Source organism: Rhinichthys klamathensis, unplaced genomic scaffold (genome assembly GCF_029890125.1).
Source record: "Rhinichthys klamathensis goyatoka isolate OS25496 unplaced genomic scaffold, OSU_Roscu_1.1 h1tg000015l_1, whole genome shotgun sequence".
In the NCBI taxonomy this organism is placed as follows: domain Eukaryota; kingdom Metazoa; phylum Chordata; class Actinopteri; order Cypriniformes; family Leuciscidae; genus Rhinichthys; species Rhinichthys klamathensis.
The window spans coordinates 1,698,494-1,719,688 of NW_026606567.1; the positions used below are offsets into that span (position 1 = coordinate 1,698,494).

General features: G+C 38.6%; 2 protein-coding genes across 2 annotated transcripts; one reads left to right on the forward strand and one right to left on the reverse strand.

The window, feature by feature from the left end:
• The first annotated feature begins 12,158 nt into the window (after positions 1-12,158).
• LOC130106539 (uncharacterized) lies at positions 12,159-13,095 on the forward strand. Its single transcript, XM_056272696.1, has 2 exons — positions 12,159-12,681; positions 12,767-13,095. Exons 1-2 carry the CDS (start codon positions 12,251-12,253, stop codon positions 12,945-12,947), a joined length of 612 nt encoding a protein of 203 aa, XP_056128671.1. The 5' UTR covers positions 12,159-12,250; the 3' UTR covers positions 12,948-13,095.
• A 59-nt stretch (positions 13,096-13,154) lies between these two features.
• On the reverse strand, positions 13,155-17,696 carry LOC130106453 (uncharacterized). Its single transcript, XM_056272584.1, has 8 exons — positions 16,908-17,696; positions 16,136-16,336; positions 15,311-16,012; positions 15,035-15,221; positions 14,640-14,761; positions 14,241-14,469; positions 13,857-14,009; positions 13,155-13,687 (listed from the first exon to the last, which is right to left on the reverse strand). Exons 1-8 carry the CDS (start codon positions 17,187-17,189, stop codon positions 13,416-13,418), a joined length of 2,148 nt encoding a protein of 715 aa, XP_056128559.1. The 5' UTR covers positions 17,190-17,696; the 3' UTR covers positions 13,155-13,415.
• Positions 17,697-21,195: the final 3,499 nt, after the last annotated feature.

Consider the following 21,195-nt stretch of genomic DNA (forward strand, 5'->3'; position numbering starts at 1 on the left):
TGCTCCTGCCTCTCTCACTGCTCCTGCCTCTCTCACTGCTCCTGCATCTCTCACTGCTCCTGCACCTCTCACTACTCCTGCCACTCTCACTGCTCCTGCCTCTCTCACTGCTCCTGCACCTCTCACTGCTCCTGCACCTCTCACTACTCCTGCATCTTTCACTACTCCTGCACCCCTCACTGCTCCTGCACATCTCACTGCCTCTCTCACTGCTCCTGCATCTCTCACTGCTCCTGCACCTCTCACTACTCCTGCCTCTCTCACTGATCCTGCCTCTCTCACTGCTCCTGCACCTCTCACTGCTCCTGCACCTCTCACTGCTCCTGCATCTCTCACTACTCCTGCATCTTTCACTACTCCTGCACCTCTCACTGCTCCTGCACATCTCACTGCCTCTCTCACTGCTCCTGCATCTCTCACTACTCCTGCCTCTCTCACTGATCCTGCCTCTCTCACTGCTCCTGCACCTCTCACTACTCCTGCACCTCTCACTGCTCCTGCACCTCTCACTGCTCCTGCATCTCTCACTGCTCCTGCACCTCTCACTGCTCCTGCACCTCTCACTACTCCTTCATCTCTCACTGCACCTCTCACTGCTCCTGCACCTCTCACTACTCCTGCACCTCTCACTGCTCCTGCACCTCTCACTGCTCCTGCATCTCTCACTGCTCCTGCACCTCTCACTGCTCCTGCACCTCTCACTACTCCTGCATCTCTCACTGCACCTCTCACTGCTCCTGCCTCTCTCACTGCTCCTGGACCTCTCACTACTCCTGCCTCTCTCACTGATCCTGCCTCTCTCACTGCTCCTGCACCTCTCACTGCTCCTGCACCTCTCACTGCTCCTGCACCTCTCACTGCTCCTGCACCTCTCACTACTCCTGCATCTCTCACTGCATCTCTCACTGCTCCTGCCTCTCTCACTGCTCCTGCACCTCTCACTGCTCCTGCATCTCTCACTACTCCTGCATCTCTCACTGCTCCTGCATCTCTCAATACTCCTGCATCTCTCACTACTCCTGCACCTCTCACTGCTCCTGCACATCTCACTGCCTCTCTCACTGCTCCTGCATCTCTCACTACTCCTGCACCTCTCACTACTCCTGCATCTCTGACTGCTCCTGCATCTCTCACTGCTCCTGCATCTCACTGCTCCTGCACCTCTCACTGCTCCAGCACCTCTCACTGCTCCTGCACCTCTCACTGCTCCTACATCTCTCACTGCTCCTGCATCTCTCGCTGCTCCTGCATCTCTCACTGCGCCTGCACCTCTCACTGCATTTCTCACTGCATCTGCACCTCTCACTGCATTTTGTTTGTTTATTATCAGCTGAGATATATTGTTTTTGAACTGATATCATTGCAGAAGCAGAGGTTTTTATACTGTATCCAAGGTTTGGAATATTGTTTTTGCTATTTTGGGATGGTGTGTGTTAACATTTGTGAATACTACAAAAACAATCCATAATTTTGTTGGGAGGTATAGCTTGTCTGTTAAGAAAATGTAAGCATTGTGGAAATGTATTCACTGACAACATATTGTGTGAAAACGACGTGAAATGTGTGAATGGTATGGCCACAAAAGACCGATGCTGTGCTAATTGTGTTTAGAGTTTTGAAAATGTGACAACTGGTTGGACAAACGCTTGTTAGCGACTGGAAAAAACTGTAATACATTATTCATGATCAACTGAGGCAGTTCAGATGTTTGTATTTCTGTATTTGTTTTTCTTATTTAAATTGCTGATTGTTTTTTTTTCTTGGTGTTTAACAAAACCTTAAAAAATTAAACAGCATCAGCAGGAGAGTAAAAACGTTCAATGGAAAATTCATTTTTTTTAAATGGGTAAAAACAATTGTCACTCAGTGACAGGAATTAAAAAGAACATTGTCACTCAGTGAGTTAAAAAAAACATTACTTGTAAAATCAACAATAACATTACATGTCAAACCTTCTCCTCCACCAAAAAAGCAAAACAATACCAAAAAAACATAAACAAAACACAACACATCCTAAATACACACCATATATGACCTTAGTTAACAATTATAATAATACCAACAATGGTAATCAAATACATACAAGGTAAAATAAGACATGAATACATGGAGACATGAATACATGGATACATCTATGTTAATACCAACAATGGTAATCAGAATACCTACAGGGTAATATAAACAGACTATGAATACATGAATACATCTATGATAATACCAACAATGGTAATCAGAATACCTACAGGGTAATATAAACAGACTATGAATACATGAATACATCTATGATAATACCAACAATGGTAATCAGAATACCCACAGGGTAATATAAACAGACTATGAATACATGAGTACATCTATGATAATACCAACAATGGTAATCAGAATACCTACAGGGTAATATAAACAGACTATGAATACATGAATACATCTATGATAATACCAACAATGGTAATCAGAATACCCACAGGGTAATATAAACAGACTATGAATACATGAATACATCTATGATAATACCAACAATGGTAATCAGAATACCTACAGGGTAATATAAACAGACTATGAATACATGAATACATCTATGATAATACCAACAATGGTAATCAGAATACCTACAGGGTAATATAAACAGACTATGAATACATGAATACAACACCACAAAATTAAACCCTGCCCACCATGTAGTGTAACAAGACATGTAAGCTTTAGCGTTAAGTTCTGTCAGGAAGACTCAATTGCTACGTCACTTATTACCTTCTCATCTATCCAATCGCGTCTAATACTTGCGGTATAAAAGACCAGTACTTACACATGTTTGAGTTCGCAGATGCTGACGCTTCCATTCACCTCCATCCTCCCCACCACCACCAGGATGGTCCCTTCCCCTCCATCCTCCCCCACCACCACCAGGATGGTCCCTTCCTATACCTCACAGGGGGTCGGCTGCGCCCCTGCCTTCGTCTTCAGGCAGGAAATGCAGAGTCCGGACCCTCGGATTGCGAGCTATGGACGGGGCCTACGCCAAAGAACTTTATTGCTTGCTGGGCTATCAATAAATGTATTTATTGTACAGTATTTATTCTCCCGAGTCTTTCTGGTAGAACTTCTGTTTATAGAGTACAGTGACGGGAATTAAAAAAACTGTTACTTCTAAAAACAATAACATTACATTTAGAACATTTTCACTTAGTGACAGGAATTACAAAACGTTACTTCTAAAAACAATAACATCGCGTTCAGAACATTGTGACTCATTGTCACTTTTGTCATTAATTAAACTCCATGCACTTAAAGGTAAGCCCTCGGTTCCTAACAAAGTCTCTGATGTTTTGAACTGTCCTGTTTTGTAGCACTGGATGCTCACACCTTTTGCACACCTCACATTCTCTCATTGAAGCCAAGTGACCTTTGCTAATGTGAGATCTGAAGTGATGCATTACTGCATTCACTTCAAATTTTGTCCATGGTCATTTGGGTGTCCGCTTTCCTCTGCTTGAGACTAAAAACAAAAAAGATGTTAAATTGTTAGCATTGCTGACAACCATTTTTAAGTCATGTGCCTTTTAACCAGAACTTGTTCCATGGTTGAACTAATACAAATATATGTAAGCATTTGACTTGCGTAATTAAACCTATTAAACAGTGTTCCGTTTCTTTTTTCTTTAAACTATTGTTTTACAACACTTGTGTGTGTTTACTCATGGTTTGTGAGGATATTATTCGGTTTATGAGGACTCATATGACTATTGTATGTGACTCAGCAGTAGACTATTGTTTTACAACACTTGTGTGTGTTTACTCATGGTTTATGAGGACATTATTCGGTTTATGAGGACTCATATGACTATTGTATGTGACTCAGCAGTAGACTATTGTTTTACAACACTTGTTTGTGTTTACTCATGGTTTATGAGGACATTATTCGGTTTATGAGGACTCATATGACTATTGTATGTTACTTAGCGGTAGACTATTGTTTTACAGCACTTGTGTGTGTTTACTCATGGTTTATGAGGACATTATTCGGTTTATGAGGACTCATATGACTATTGTATGTTACTTAGCGGTAGACTATTGTTTTACAACACTTGTGTGTGTTTACTCATGGTTTATGAGGACATTATTCGGTTTATGAGGACTCATATGACTATTGTATGTTACTTAGCGGTAGACTATTGTTTTACAACACTTGTGTGTGTTTACTTATGGTTTATGAGGACATTATTCGGTTTATGAGGACTCATATGACTATTGTATGTTACTTAGCGGTAGACTATTGTTTTACAGCACTTGTGTGTGTTTACTCATGGTTTATGAGGGCATTATTCGGTTTATGAGGACTCATATGACTATTGTATGTGACTCAGCAGTAGACTATTGTTTTACAACACTTGTTTGTGTTTACTCATGGTTTATGAGGACATTATTCGGTTTATGAGGACTCATATGACTATTGTATGTGACTCAGCAGTAGACTATTGTTTTACAACACTTGTGTGTGTTTACTCATGGTTTATGAGGACATTATTCGGTTTATGAGGACTCATATGACTATTGTATGTGACTCAGCAGTAGACTATTGTTTTACAACACTTGTGTGTGTTTACTTATGGTTTATGAGGACATTATTCGGTTTATGAGGACTCATATGACTATTGTATGTGACTCAGCAGTAGACTATTGTTTTACAACACTTGTGTGTGTTTACTCATGGTTTATGAGGACATTATTCGGTTTATGAGGACTCATATGACTATTGTATGTTACTTAGCGGTAGACTATTGTTTTACAGCACTTGTGTGTGTTTACTCATGGTTTATGAGGGCATTATTCGGTTTATGAGGACTCATATGACTATTGTATGTGACTCAGCAGTAGACTATTGTTTTACAACACTTGTTTGTGTTTACTCATGGTTTGTGAGGATATTATTCGGTTTATGAGGACTCATATGACTATTGTATGTGACTCAGCAGTAGACTATTGTTTTACAACACTTGTGTGTGTTTACTCATGGTTTATGAGGACATTATTCGGTTTATGAGGACTCATATGACTATTGTATGTGACTCAGCAGTAGACTATTGTTTTACAACACTTGTGTGTGTTTACTCATGGTTTATGAGGACATTATTCGGTTTATGAGGACTCATATGACTATTGTATGTTACTCAGCAGTAGACTATTGTTTTACAACACTTGTGTGTGTTTACTCATGGCTTATGAGGACATTATTCGGTTTATGAGGACTCATGACTATTGTATGTTACTCAGCAGTAGACTATTGTTTCACAACACTTGTGTGTGTTTACTCGTGGTTTATGAGGACATTATTCGGTTTATGAGGACTCATATGACTATTGTATGTTACTCAGCAGTAGACTATTGTTTTACAACACTTGTGTGTGTTTACTCATGGTTTATGAGGACATTATTCGGTTTATGAGGACTCATATGACTATTGTATGTGACTCAGCAGTAGACTATTGTTTTACAACACTTGTGTGTGTTTACTCATGATTTATGAGGACATTATTCGGTTTATGAGGACTCATATGACTATTGTATGTTACTCAGCAGTAGACTATTGTTTTACAACACTTGTGTGTGTTTACTCATGGTTTATGAGGACATTATTCGGTTTATGAGGACTCATATGACTATTGTATGTGACTCAGCAGTAGACTATTGTTTTACAACACTTGTGTGTGTTTACTCATGGTTTATGAGGACATTATTCGGTTTATGAGGACTCATATGACTATTGTATGTTAGTTAGTGGTTGACTATTGTTTTACAAAACTTGTGTGTGTTTACTCATGGTTTATGAGGACATTATTTGGTTTATGAGGACTCATATGACTATTGTATGTGACTCAGCAGTGGACTTTAGTTTTACAACACTTGTGTGTGTTTACTCATGGTTTATGAGGACATTATTCGGTTTATGAGGACTCATATGACTATTGTATGTGACTCAGCGGTAGACTATTTTTTTACAACACTTGTGTGTGTTTACTCATGGTTAATGAGGACATTATTCGGATTATGAGGACTCATATGACTATTGTATGTGACTCAGCAGTAGACTATTGTTTTACAACACTTGTGTGTGTTTACTCATGGTTTATGAGGACATTATTCGGTTTATGAGGACTCATATGACTATTGTATGTGACTCAGCAGTAGACTATTGTTTTACAACACTTTTGTGTGTTTACTCATGGTTTATGAGGACATTATTCGGTTTATGAGGACTCATATGACTATTGTATGTTACTTAGCGGTAGACTATTGTTTTACAGCACTTGTGTGTGTTTACTCATGGTTTATGAGGACATTATTCGGTTTATGAGGACTCATATGACTATTGTATGTGACTCAGCAGTAGACTATTGTTTTACAACACTTGTGTGTGTTTACTCATGGTTTATGAGGATAATATTCGGTTTATGAGGACTCATATGACTATTGTGTGTTACTCAGCAGTAGACTATTGTTTTACAACACTTGTGTGTGTTTACTTATGGTTTATGAGGGCATTATTTGGCTTATGAGGACTCATATGACTATTGTATGTGACTCAGCAGTAGACTATTGTTTTACAGCACTTGTGTGTGTTTACTCATGGTTTATGAGGACATTATTCGGTTTATGAGGACTCATATGACTATTATATGTGACTCAGCAGTAGACTATTGTTTTACAACACTTGTGTGTGTTTACTTATGGTTTATGAGGACTCATATGACTATTGTATGTGACTCAGCAGTAGACTATTGTTTTACAACACTTGTGTGTGTTTACTTATGGTTTATGAGGACATTATTCGGTTTATGAGGACTCATATGACTATTGTATGTGACTCAGCAGTAGACTATTGTTTTACAACACTTGTATGTGTTTACTCATGGTTTATGAGGACATTATTCAGTTTATGAGGACTCATATGACTATTGTATGTGACTCAGCAGTAGACTATTGTTTTACAACACTTGTATGTGTTTACTCATGGTTTATGAGGACATTATTCGGTTTATGAGGACTCATATGACTATTGTATGCTACTTAGCAGTAGACTATTGTTTTACAACACTTGTGTGTTTACTCATGGTTTATGAGGACATTATTCGGTTTATGAGGACTCATATGACTATTGTATGTTAGTTAGTGGTAGACTATTGTTTTACAACACTTGTGTGTGTTTACTCATGGTTTATGAGGACAATATTTGGTTTATGAGGACTCATATGACTATTGTATGTTAGTTAGTGGTAGACTATTGTTTTACAACACTTGTGTGTGTTTACTCATGGTTTATGAGGACAATATTCGGTTTATGAGGACTCATATGACTATTGTATGTTACTCAGCAGTAGACTATTGTTTTACAACACTTGTGTGTGTTTACTCATGGTTTATGAGGACATTATTCGGTTTATGAGGACTCATATGACTATTGTATGTGACTCAGCAGTAGACTTTAGTTTTACAACACTTGTGTGTGTTTACTCATGGTTTATGAGGACATTATTCAGTTTATGAGGACTCATATGACTATTGTATGTGACTCAGCAGTAGACTTTAGTTTTACAACACTTGTGTGTGTTTACTCATGGTTTATGAGGACATTATTTGGTTTATGAGGACTCATATGACTATTGTATGTGACTCAGCAGTAGACTTTAGTTTTACAACACTTGTGTGTGTTTACTCATGGTTTATGAGGACATTATTTGGTTTATGAGGACTCATATGACTATTGTATGTGACTCAGCAGTAGACTATTGTTTTACAACACTTGTGTGTGTTTACTCATGGTTTATGAGGACATTATTCGGTTTATGAGGACTCATATGACTATTGTATGTGACTCAGCAGTAGACTTTTGTTTTACAGCACTTGTGTGTGTTTACTCATGGTTTATGAGGACATTATTCGGTTTATGAGGACTCATATGACTATTGTATGTTACTCAGCGGTAGACTTTAGTTTTACAACACTTGTGTGTGTTTACTCATGGTTTATGAGGACATTATTCGGTTTATGAGGACTCATATGACTATTGTATGTTACTCAGCGGTGGACCACTTTTTAACAACACTTGTGTGTGTTTACTCATGGTTTACTCATGGTACGGTTAACACACACAAGTGTTTTTAACAATAGTGTACAGCTAAATCACATTTAGTAGCAATAACAGAATTTCACTTAAGATCATGTTATAACGCGTGTGAAACTTAATTGTCAAAAGTATTAACAAATCTCTTCAGGAGATGTGACTTCACTTCCTGTCAAGGCTGGAGCGTCAGGCTCATGGACAAGCTGGAAGACAGAAACAAGGAGAAAGGAGCAATCTGAAAGAAATCTGAAGCAACTGGATGATAATAGTATAATTTTTTTAATAACTTTTGGAAATATTCTACCTTGCACGTTTTCTGCCCACAGCGAGAACGCCATGGCAAGTCATGTCCTCCATAATCATAGGTTATCTCTTCACCCTTATTGATGTCTTTCACAGTAAATAAACAAAGATGAGGCTTTCCTTCCAGTTCAATTTTCTTCATTTTGCCATTTGGCTTTTGACTGTCATTTACCAGTCTCCAGAGTGAACCGTCATCAGAGGAGGCATCAATGCTATATGAGAAAAAAAAGTAGTTGTTACAAATGTTCACTAAAGTAATGCTCTAGAAAGGAATACATAATTGGTAATCATTTTAATCTGCCCCAAAACTGTGTGTGGTATTTGGTTTCAGGGTTGAGAAACACATTTCAAAAGATGCACAGGAATTTACATAGAGCAAAATACAGTCTACTTACCAGTAGTCACATCCTCTGTGTTTGAAGTAGTATGTATAATCATTTGTTGTTTTTTTCAACTTCCATTTTTCTAATAATGTTCCCCTATATTGAACAATAAAGGAACCTTTCACGATACGTGTTGTGGCAAACACACCCCGACCTAAATGAAATAAAAATCAAGAAGAAACTGTTTAACAATTTAAACTACGTAAAGGCAACAGCAAGCATAACCATAGCAAGCATAATCCACCATCCCATGATCACTCTGCAAAGCCATGCCTTCTCAAACACACGAACGCGCTCAGGTAGAGCAGAGACTAACCAGTGACACGGTGAGAGACAGCGTTGGCGGAGAATTGAATGCATTGCTGAGATAAAAGATTATCTCACGTCTCATTCACCCACCGGTGAGAAAACATTGCACAAGACTTTGTTCATTTGTTAACCATTGTTAATGTTAATTTCAACATTTAGGCTACTAATAGCCTACATTATTGAAATAATTGTTTTTTATTTGTTAACATATGCACTGTGAAGTAATATGAACGAGCAATGAACAGCTGTATTTTTATTAACTAAGATTAACAAAGATTAATACAGCATATTAATAGCAATAGAGTGCCAAGCAAAAAATGCGGGGACAGGTCGTTCCGCTCTATTGGCAGAGCTAATTATACGTCAAATATAACACCGCATACACCATCGCCAAAGAAGAGCTTGCCTTCACTAAATTTAAACCTATGTTGCAGCTCATGGAAGAACGGAGTTGCGATTAACATGACGTATGCAAATGACAAATCATGTGCCAATATCATCAGGGTGAGAGATGATATAGAGCCAGAAGACCAAATCTTGGCCACAGGATGTGTAAAGCCCCAGTGAAATGAAATCTATTAATTAATACAGGGCTCTAGAGTGCGACCAAAATTTGTAAGGGTGCGACGAGAATTTTTCCTAGGTCGCACCAGTGCACCTAACGTTCTCGCATGATCGCATCCGTTGCCTCTCCACAAACGAGTCTTTTGTTCTCCTTGCACGCATGGTTGGATCATATCGTGGTCTAAACCAATCAGAGATAGAGATTGGGTGGGTCTTTGCCTCTGATTGGCTGTGGTTCAGATATTCCTGTAGGACTAAAATGCTCTGTGCTGTGTGATTGAAATAAATGGCGACCTGTCACCTGTCCTGAGCACCAGAGAATCAGTTACGGAAATCAGCAGCATCAGCTAAATAAACGCAGGAAAACAGACGACGAAGAAACTTTTAAAAATGTAGGCTACTTGAACTAGGTAAAACATATTGATTTCTCGATTTTAATCGATTCTCATTGATTTTTACGAACCGTTGGGCTATGCTGTTTTCAGTTAATGAATGAATGGAACATTGTAGCGAGCATCCCATCCAATAAATCGCAATAATCTTTGTGCTTTGTTACTATTGATATGAAACAAAGTCTCAGATTTCAAATTTGGTCAATTTTCTTACGAAATTCAAAAACATAAATAGTGTATTGACGCTGTGGCGTGAGATCGCTCTGGCTCAGCTCAGCTCAAGAGAAGCAGCAGCGCGGAGCGCACATGATCTCCTCTTCCGCCTTAATAATACCAGTTACAGCGCCAAATAAACATGAACGAGCATCTGAAAGTGTGTTAAAAGATAGAGTACAACTTATCGAAATTCGTATCATGTCACATGGAATCGCTCAATCAGTGTTTCAACCGTGGAAAGACGTCAGTAAAACGCTTGTAAACAATGTAATGTAACGTCACATTTACCTCAGAAAAAACATATCCAGTGCCCATAAACTCGTTAGCTAGCTAGAAAAATTAACTCTAGAGGAGCATTGTGCCTAATATATGCACCATATTACATATTCATTATAATTTTTAATGTTTTTCAATATTGAATGCATGTTGTTTGAAAAAAATCTGGCAAGTTTTTATGCAGCCACCATTTAAATGTTTATATTTCATATAACTTTATTATTATAAGTGTAATTTAAGTGTTTGTGTACAAATCAGGTAATTTTTACCTTCAGTATTATAGTAGGCTAATGAAGCATAGTGGGCTACAACTGACTCCCAGTTTACAGCATTAGTTGAGATTTGTTTTTCTTGAGAAAATTGGCCATGTATTGTACCTGATATCCAAAATAATCAATATTGAATCGAATTGTGAAATTTGTGTCAATACCCTGCCCTAACTTGAACAATGTAAAAACAGCACTTTACTTTTTTTTTTAAAGGTTTATATTTTTAAATACAGTATAATTGTGCTTCAAATAATAAAAAAAACGACACCTTATTCTTGTTTAAAAGCATTTACATAATATATATGAATACATGGAGCGTGATAAAAAGGTGATCTTGAAATTGTGGCGTTAAAGGCGACGCGAGACGAGGAAAAATTTGAGTGCACCTAAATTTTGTGCTGGTGCACCTAAATAAAAAAGTTAGGCGCACCAGTGCAACCAAGGCAAAAAGTTAGTCTGGAGCCCTGTAATATATAATTTGTAGTTGTGCTGCTCCTAAATTTTTGCTGGTGCTCCAAACTTTTTGAAGTTGGGAGCACCAGTGCTAGCAAGTAAAACAGTTAATTTTGAGCCCTGTTACAGTACAAAGCACATAATATTTAGGGATGGGGCCAATCCGATCCAGTATCGGGACCGATACCAGCGTAATTCACGTATCGGATTTTCCCAATCCAACCTGCGGAGATTTCCGATCTCCATGAGCCATGTCTGCGCTTTAACGTTGTCTGCTGAAATGACTCCAAAAGTGATTCCCGCTGGCTAGTCTGCTTGCTGCCTGCAAACTTTGGAATGGATTTCCTGAACGGAGGTGCGGCTCAATGAGACAGACACAGAGTTATGAAACACGCCCCCGCTCAGGAAATCCATTCCGCAGTTTGCAGCCAGCTTGCAGGATCGCATTGAACAGCATTGGGTCTGTTTACAGACGTTAAAGGGATACTCCACTGTGTTTTCATATTAAACCATGTTATTCACTTAACTAAGACGAGTTGATACATACCTCTCTCGTCTCAGTGCGTGCACTATATCGCTCTGTATTGCCGCAAAACTGTGTTAGCACTTAGCTTAGCCCAGTGCATTAAATATGGGCCACAAAGAGAAGCCACCAAACTCTTCCTCGTTTTCCCTATTTAAACACAGTTACTCGAGTAGTGTAACTCGACCAAGTCTGGTGACAAAAAATAAAACGTTGTGTTTTCCTAAGCGTTTAAAGTTGATGACTATATTGTATGGCGGAATACCATCAAAAGTGCTTTTGAGCACGTCTTCGACTTGTCGCAATAACACCTTCACTCGTGAAAAGTCCTCTTACCGGCTCCCGCTTCCTCTCCCCCTCCCTCTCATTTCCGTCAATAAAACAAACGTGACTTTTACTAGCTAACGTTACCTGTGCTATTAGCAAACTGTAGAACATTTGCAATGGCGGACTTTCTAGATGATGATGACTTCTTTGTAGCAGACCCAGAGCCATATCTGTTTGAACCCGAGTACACGGAGGAGGAATTAGCTCTTATGGACCGTGAGAGGGAAGAAAGATATGATCAAGAACAGACCGGAGCTGGCGAAAGACCACGGGCAAACAGCAATTGGTGGTGCAAGTGTGACTGTTGCGAACAGATGCCGACCGAAATTGAGAGCCTGTGCTGTTTAGAATGGGACCAGGTATTGCCATCGAAGGTGGTGGTCAGTGTCGATCCAGAAGACCCTGGACAAATCGCATGTGTCGCGGCAAGCGATGCGTTTGCAGCGATGATTCACCCGGCAGTTGTAAATTTTTTCTTTCATCGTGACAAAGTCAATTGGAGGAAACGACCAACGCCGAGTGGACCAGATGGACAGCTATCATCAGAGTAAGTGCTATAACCATTTAAATAAGTCTATTTATCATGTTTTCACTTATTAATGTATAAACTTAGTGTATATCTGTCTTCTCAGTCAAAATAGGTTGGTGTGCTACCGGATAGTGCTGGAATGGGCCCTACAGGGTGAAACTTTGGGCAGAGGCAATCGGAAACCACTGCCATCATGTGTGGTCGGGACTATACGACAAAGATATCCTTCAGAGTCCGGTGTCTATGTTGGATTTCAAGAACTAAATGAGGCAATGGATATGTAGTCATATGACTGTTACAGTTTTTATATATTTATTTTTATTACAACCATAATGTAGATGTGTCTATCACTTTTTTATTTTCAATGTCCTTATTTGTATTCAGTTCAGTAAACTATATTTTTTTGTTTAAATAAAACTTTGGAACCTACAACATCTGTAGTGATATTTTTATCTCGTTCGATAAATCAAATGTCTTCTGCTATAATCACCCACGCAACATCCAGGATTTTTTTTCAATTAAAACACCAATTAAATTTGATAGGCCATGTGTTCTATAGTCAAAAGTTGTTTGGACAGATTTATTCAAACATTAGTGAAGTCACAAATTTGGACAATAATAAAACAAAATATAACAACAAAAATATTAACTATAATAAATAACATTTGCCTTCTACACTTGCTATGCAAGAAAAAGTCCCCTTCTTTGTTTTTTCAATGGCACATGTTTTCTTTTCATGTCAGCTGTAAAAGTTACAATGGCTCCGATGGACCTTTGAATCTCGATGTGTGTGACTGTATGACCTCCTCTTTGCTGGGCTTTGTTTGCAATGCAATGTTGGCAGCTAGGCGAGGCACTTGGATACGGGATGATGGGTCTTTGAATCTGATTGTGGGGTCTAGTCTTCTTTGGATCACTCTGTCCATGAGATCATCTCGGAAATTTTGAGTTGTTTTCACATATATTGGTCTAGCAATCCACTGCTTTGATTGCTTTTGAAAGACAACATTGTGTCTTGTGAGGCCTGAAATCAAAAATATTATGAATGAATGAATTTTTTAAAAATAATCTTAAAAATGAATAATGTTCGTGCCAGCATTTATTTGAAGATCATGTTCATGTATGGATGATACAGAGAAGTGCTGAAAAAAACACTTTTACATTATAGTAATTTGCATTCCTTTAGTACTCACCGGAGGCTGTTGTTGCCTGTTCCCGCTTTGTGGAGTGATTCTCATTGTGATCCATAATGGCTAGCATAGTGCGTGCCTTCATTGAAGGGTATTGAAAATGAAGTCGCTTTGGACAGTACTTCAAAAGTGCATTGTGAAAGACCTCAAGTTGTCCTAAGAAATTAAAAAAAAAGAAAATGTTTTGCAATGTAAAAACAAGTGCATGAAAAGTTCTGTTCTTTCGATGCACTGTGCCATCATGAATAGGATGCATAGTACTATTATTCAAATGTGAGGTGACAATCCCCCCCTCACACAGACTTATTTGAAAATAGTTTTGCATAATCTATTCTCACTAAGACAGACTTGACTTTAACCATATTACTATTTAGTTAACACACATACCTGTGTGTTTGAACAGTGTCATCTGTTGTAGGTCTTTTATTAGACGTGTGTCCGTAATCATTGTTTGAAGGGCTTTGAAGGCAGGGGAATTCCCTTTTAGCCACCTCTTTGTTCTTTGCTCCTCTGCTGACAATTCCTGATGGAAACATCTGTATTCCATTCCGTTTTCTTCCCAGCGATGGATCCCAGTGATGTGGTGTTGGAGAGACATCCATCGTCGGAGCAGCTCCTAAAAATACAAAAGCAGAGGCACAATTTTAACCGTCTGTAATACAATTAATTTGACTTGCATGTTGAAGACCAAAATTTGGATGGACATTTCAGCTGCATATAGCATTTGATATATTGAATAGCACAGAATATAAATTTGTGATGAGCTTTATCTGTATGCTTGGTTACCTGTGCATCTCCTTTGGAGGTGCAACAGCTCCACCACATATGGTTGCTGACACTCCTGACCCAAGGAGAAAGATCCTTATATTCTTTTCTGTTGGATGCGGCAACCATTTTTTTTTTAAATCCTGAAAAAATATAGAAAATAAGTACACTGGGTAATCACATATATTACATAGACTACGGTGGCGCACCATTTCAGCCATATCCGTTACATATATACTTGTGTTTCATTCTCTTTTGTCTGTTTTTGCCTTTTGCAACATGGAAATGAGTACACTGCACACATTATACAGTCCCAAAAAATAATAATTTTTGAAAAAGTGCTAACAGAAAATAATGTATATAAAATATTTGTATTTGTTTTATATCTATACGGCTTAGACTAACAGTAAACTAACCTTTGGCAACATGCCACGGATCAAACTGATGAATTATAGAGGGATATTCTTCTCGCATAATTTTCCTTATGGACGGATGACGGTCTGTGGTGACCACTTTTACATCAATGCCCTCATCCAGGATCTTCTCCAGGGCTTTCTTGAAGGCCAGTGGTTCCATTGCGACTGAACTTGAAGCCTGGGAAACCTAGAGAGCCCAAATCAATGCATGTTGAAATTAAAAAAATATATATTATATAGCTTACCATATATTTGTGGAAAACATTGTCAATTTACCTGCATCAACTCAAACCCCACGATCTGGTTGGTGGAGTCATCCATAAAAGAATATGTGTTGTATTTACTGGAGTGTCCGGGGCTGTCACTTCTGCCGTCTCCACTTAGATGCACTCCATCTCCATCTTCACTTTGGCAAATTAATCTTGCTTTGACTATATTCTCCTGTTTTGTGTATGATTTCTCAATCACTGGGAGCAGGTAGCTAGCCTGTATGCTGTAATAAGTTGACTCCAGTGGCAACTGCAGGTTGAAAAGTCCAGCCCAGTCAGCTATATCAGTGTACGTTGAGCCAGTAAAGAGAGTGGCAGCTGCTGCAAAAAGGTTGTTTTCTGCCATTCCACGTATATTGGGACATGATTCCCATTGTCCCAAATGGCCATTGTTGCATTGCCAATTTATATTTATTCTACTGCCGCGATGTGTTACTGTGTGGTTCAGCTCACACATCGCAGCACCACAGGTAGTACATTTCTGAAAGAGTTCCATGAGTTTGGACTCATTTACAACCCACTTCCTCTCCTTCCAACCTCTGGCTTGTCCATAGATGCTTGAAGAACTTCCTGTGGTGGTGGTGGAGGGGCTTGAATTTGGCACAAAGCTGGTGTCAGCGGTATCAACAGCAGGCTCGGAAATCATGCTGACATCAAACAATGAAGTTGCACTAATATCCATCACAGTACCTTCTATGTGGTGTGTTTCCTGTTGTACACACATAAAAAAAAAAAATTAGTATTTGATTTTCAGATCTGATGTCACATAAGTGTAGGTCATATTACAATCATACAGTAAGTCTGTATAAAACATGAAAATTCATTATCTTACTGATTGTACGGTCCATGTGGGAGCCAGGGCAACAGCTGGTTTTCCTGAACGTAAAGGACTGGTTAGCTGTACAGACAAGGGGACTTTAAATGCAGCAGTAGGCTCTTCAGCTCTGTGCTTCTGGGGGGTTGATTGAAGTACACCAACAAAAAAGTTTTCCTCCTGTTCTGGCAGATCTTCCTGTACATCACTCAACTCTGCCTGAATAATAATTGACACAATTATGGCAGAAAAAAACAATGACAAGAATTATTTTCTTGGATAACAAATACAAACACAGACATAATTTATAATTATATATTATTTACATTATTCAAAGTAAGAATGAAGTATTATTACAGGGTATTACATAAGTAGAGAGTAGCCTACTCTTTCAGTGTTTCACCTGAGACAAAAATACTCCTCCCTCCTACAATTGTCACACATGGCATTAGCATGGTAGAACTAGCGTCAGTGTTTCACCAGAGACAGAAATACCCCTCCCCCTACCATTAGTCAAAGTATTAGAATAGTAAATGTATCCTTGCTGTCTCAAGATACTGAGAATCACATATGTTGCCACTATGACGTTATACTAAGGAGTTATACGGTTTTAGGCTTATACTAGCTACATTTTTTTTATCTGAGCTCAGTCCTTGTGTACATAAAACAGTCACTTTTTATTGACTGCCTCAGAAGCGTACTGATTTCACAGATATGATACTCAGCTAAGGGTAACGTTACTGACACTTCCAGGAAAAAAAAATAACATGCAAAGGTAAGTTACACTTACAGGGTTGGGTGATGATCCTCTTTCTTGGGTAAGTGTTCTGAATATTGATGGTGTAGCCTCTTCCTTTAAAAGTCTTCCTGTGCTGGTATAGTCCTCCTTGGTGAAATGATCGGAGCAAACACGCCACTTTTTTATAGTCAGCAATGGTGTTTTGGGATTCTTGTTCAAAGCAGCTAACCAAGCTCTCCGCTGTATGTGATGTGTTGGAACACGATGAAAAATGACAGCACTGTGTACATTCTCCTTATTTTCACAACCTTTTACGATACACGTTTTCACCATGACTGCAAACAAACTAGCTTCCAACAACCTGTTAGTTCGTCAACTCCGCTCAAACTACTACTACCGGCGCATGTCACGTTGGTTGTATTGACGGAAATGAGAGGGAGGAGGAGAGGAAGCGAGAGCCGGTAAGAGGACTTTTCACGAGTGAAGGTGTTATTGCGCCAAGTCGAAGACGTGCTCAAAAGCACTTTTGATGGTATTCCGCCATACAATATAGTCATCAACTTTAAACGCTTAGAAAAACACAACGTTTTATTTTTTGTCACCAGACTTGGTCGAGTTACACTACTCGAGTAACTGTGTTTAAATAGGGAAAACGAGGAAGTGTTTGGTGGCTTCTCTTTGTGGCCCATATTTAATGCACTGGGCTAAGCTAAGTGCTAACACAGTTTTGCGGCAATACAGAGCGATATAGTGCACGCACTGAGACGAGAGAGGTATGTATCAACTCGTCTTAGTTAAGTGAATAACATGGTTTAATATGAAAACACAGTGGAGTATCCCTTTAAGACACAATCTTCTTCATTTAAAATAAAGAAACGGAAGGATCTTACCAGTGCTGTGACCGCTATCTCTTATTGCGGTCTTTGAATTTGAAATTAGCTAATAATCAATAAAATGTAGCTCATAGCTGTTGCTTTCGGTGAAGAACTTGATTAAATCTGCATATAGCACGGGAATTGAAGATCGGATTTATATCCGTTTTGCGAAAAAAAACATTTATGTGAACAGGTGTAAATGGAATCGTTTTGATTAAACAATCCAATCTGAGAAAACGCATGAAGTGGCCAGGTGTGACTAGCCAACATGTCCGCTGAGTGGAACTACTTCACACTGGAAACACCACAGAGGAAGACAGCAAAATGCAATGTTTACAAAGCCGTAATTCAGAGAGGCGGAAGCTCTCTTGCGTCGTACAAGACAATAAACGCAATCAAAAATTCAACACCACGTTAAAGAGCACAAGGATTTTTTTAGCCAGGGGGCAGAAAGAGAACGGGAGCCGTCAGGAATCAATTGTTTTCTTTTGAAGAATAAGGTAGACTCTCACGTTAAGCTTAATCCAGGTCATCTTCAGTGACAAACCTCTTACTATACTTGATTTGTGCTGTTCAGATGCACACTGTTACTCATGGTTTATGAGGACAATATTCGGTTTATGAGGACTCATATGACTATTGTATGTGACTCAGCAGTAGACTATTGTTTTACAACACTTGTGTGTGTTTACTCATGGTTTATGAGGACATTATTCGGTTTATGAGGACTCATATGACTATTGTGTGTTACTCAGCAGTAGACTATTGTTTTACAACACTTGTGTGTGTTTACTTATGGTTTATGAGGACTCATATGACTATTGTATGTGACTCAGCAGTAGACTATTGTTTTACAACACTTGTGTGTGTTTACTCATGGTTTATGAGGACATTATTCGGTTTATGAGGACTCATATGACTATTGTATGTTACTCAGCAGTAGACTATTGTTTTACAACACTTGTGTGTGTTTACTCATGGTTTATGAGGACTCATATGACTATTGTATGTGACTCAGCAGTAGACTATTGTTTTACAACACTTGTGTGTGTTTACTCATGGTTTATGAGGACATTATTCGGTTTATGAGGACTCATATGACTATTGTATGTTACTCAGCAGTAGACTATTGTTTTACAACACTTGTGTGTGTTTACTCATGGTTTATGAGGACATTATTCGGTTTATGAGGACTCATATGACTATTGTATGTGACTCAGCAGTAGACTATTGTTTTACAACACTTGTGTGTGTTTACTTATGGTTTATGAGGACTCATATGACTATTGTATGTGACTCAGCAGTAGACTATTGTTTTACAACACTTGTGTGTGTTTACTCATGGTTTATGAGGACATTATTCGGTTTATGAGGACTCATATGACTATTGTATGTGACTCAGCAGTAGACTATTGTTTTACAACACTTGTGTGTGTTTACTAGGGATGAGTCGCGATCTTCGAATAGTCGAATAGTCGAACTGCGTTCGAAATTCGATCATAAAATTGCTTATTCGAATATCGTTATATTTTCGCGCAATTCCAATGTGACATAATTGACGGCGCGCCTACTGTCCTAGATCGCGCAGCAGGGTATTTTCCTGTCAGGGACACAGGTGTCACTAACATGAATGAAACCCCCTCCTGCGCGATCTAGGATACAAGCGTTTTATACATAGTGTAAACAAACAACAGAAGAAGAGCATTGTCGTGACCGTTAACTCTGCGCCCAACAGAGGTGGGTAGTAGACTAACCTTTACTGTCTATGGTAGTAACAAAGTAATCTACATTTACTTCACTACGTTGGACGACGTTCCTCTCGTTACTTTATTTTAATGCAATACATGTTGTTAAATGCGTAGTTTATTCCAAGCGCGCTGTGTCTTTTTTACGGGCTTGAGCGATGCTCCATTCACAAATGAATCACTCTTTTGAGTCGATTCTGTTCAAAGACTTCATCAAACAAGTTGGCAGATCTGTCTAAATCGGTTCGCGAATCAGTTTGAATGATCCGTTCAGTTCCTCGCGCACTGAATTGTCTGAAGCGCTTTATTCACACTCGACACGGAGTCGTAACAGGAAGATTTAAGAACATCAAGAGCATTGGATGAAGTGGCCGTGGACCTACAGTACAGTCTAGTGAAAGCAAATCTGCAAATGCATCATATTTTTGCCAGCGATGAAGATCTAGTTGAACATCTTCGTATGATGTCTGTGAATGAATGATTCCACAGGACGATACATTCTAGTTCATTTCATTCAGGTAATACATTTTACAACCAAACAGATTATTACTCAACGATGGCACTACAAGTATGACGACATTATCCGTTTTTTGGACATATACATTAATTTATAGGCTACATTAAATAAGCTACCATTGTCCACAGTTTATGAAATGAACACCCGCCATCCCGCGGTAATGTGGCATCACACGAATAGTTTTGATTGCAACTAATTTGTTTGAAAAGTAACGTTAGGCTTTTGCAGTAACAAGGCAGGTTTGCATAAAATCATTATGACATTATTTTTTTTCTCTAACGAGCATCTGGTTTGGCGATGCAAAAACGGACTGTCGTGCTTATTGTTTTTTTCTTATATGTTAACTACCGGTATGTTAAAAAAAACGACAAAAACATGTTCAATGTTCGAATAATAAACAGTTTGTTTGATGACAAATCGCTAAAGATGAAATTGGCCTCCCTTTCTGTAATTGTGAGTGTGCGTTTTTCTTTCTTTCTTTTTTTTCGATTTTCGAACGATAATCGACTTTTGCTCCTCGATTTTCGAATGTCATTTTTGGCAGAAATTCACATCCCTAGTGTTTACTCATGGTTTATGAGGACAATATTCGGTTTATGAGGACTCATATGACTATTGTATGTTACTCAGCAGTAGACTATTGTTTTACAACACTTGTGTGTGTTTACTCATGGTTTATGAGGACATTATTCAGTTTATGAGGACTCATATGACTATTGTATGTTACTCAGCAGTAGACTATTGTTTTACAACACTTGTGTGTGTTTACTCATGGTTTATGAGGACAATATTCGGTTTATGAGGACTCATATGACTATTGTATGTGACTCAGCAGTAGACTATTGTTTTACAACACTTGTGTGTGTTTACTCATGGTTTATGAGGACAATATTCGGTTTATGAGGACTCATATGACTATTGTATGTGACTCAGCAGTAGACTATTGTTTTACAACACTTGTGTGTGTTTACTCATGGTTTATGAGGACATTATTCGGTTTATGAGGACTCATATGACTATTGTATGTTACTCAGCAGTAGACTATTGTTTTACAACACTTGTGTGTGTTTACTCATGGTTTATGAGGACATTATTTGGTTTATGAGGACTCATATGACTATTGTATGTTACTCAGCAGTAGACTATTGTTTTACAACACTTGTGTGTGTTTACTCATGGTTTATGAGGACATTATTTGGTTT

Coding starts and splice junctions, on each gene's coding strand:
- LOC130106453 (XM_056272584.1), bottom strand. CDS start 17,189: ATGGTGAAAACGTGTATCGTAAAAGGTTGTGAAAATAAGGAGAATGTA. Junction 15,222..15,310: donor TGGGGTTTGAGTTGATGCAG/GTAAATTGACAA, acceptor TGGGCTCTCTAG/GTTTCCCAGGCTTCAAGTTC. Junction 13,688..13,856: donor ACAGGCAACAACAGCCTCCG/GTGAGTACTAAA, acceptor TTTTGATTTCAG/GCCTCACAAGACACAATGTT.
- LOC130106539 (XM_056272696.1), top strand. CDS start 12,251: ATGGCGGACTTTCTAGATGATGATGACTTCTTTGTAGCAGACCCAGAG. Junction 12,682..12,766: donor GATGGACAGCTATCATCAGA/GTAAGTGCTATA, acceptor CTGTCTTCTCAG/TCAAAATAGGTTGGTGTGCT.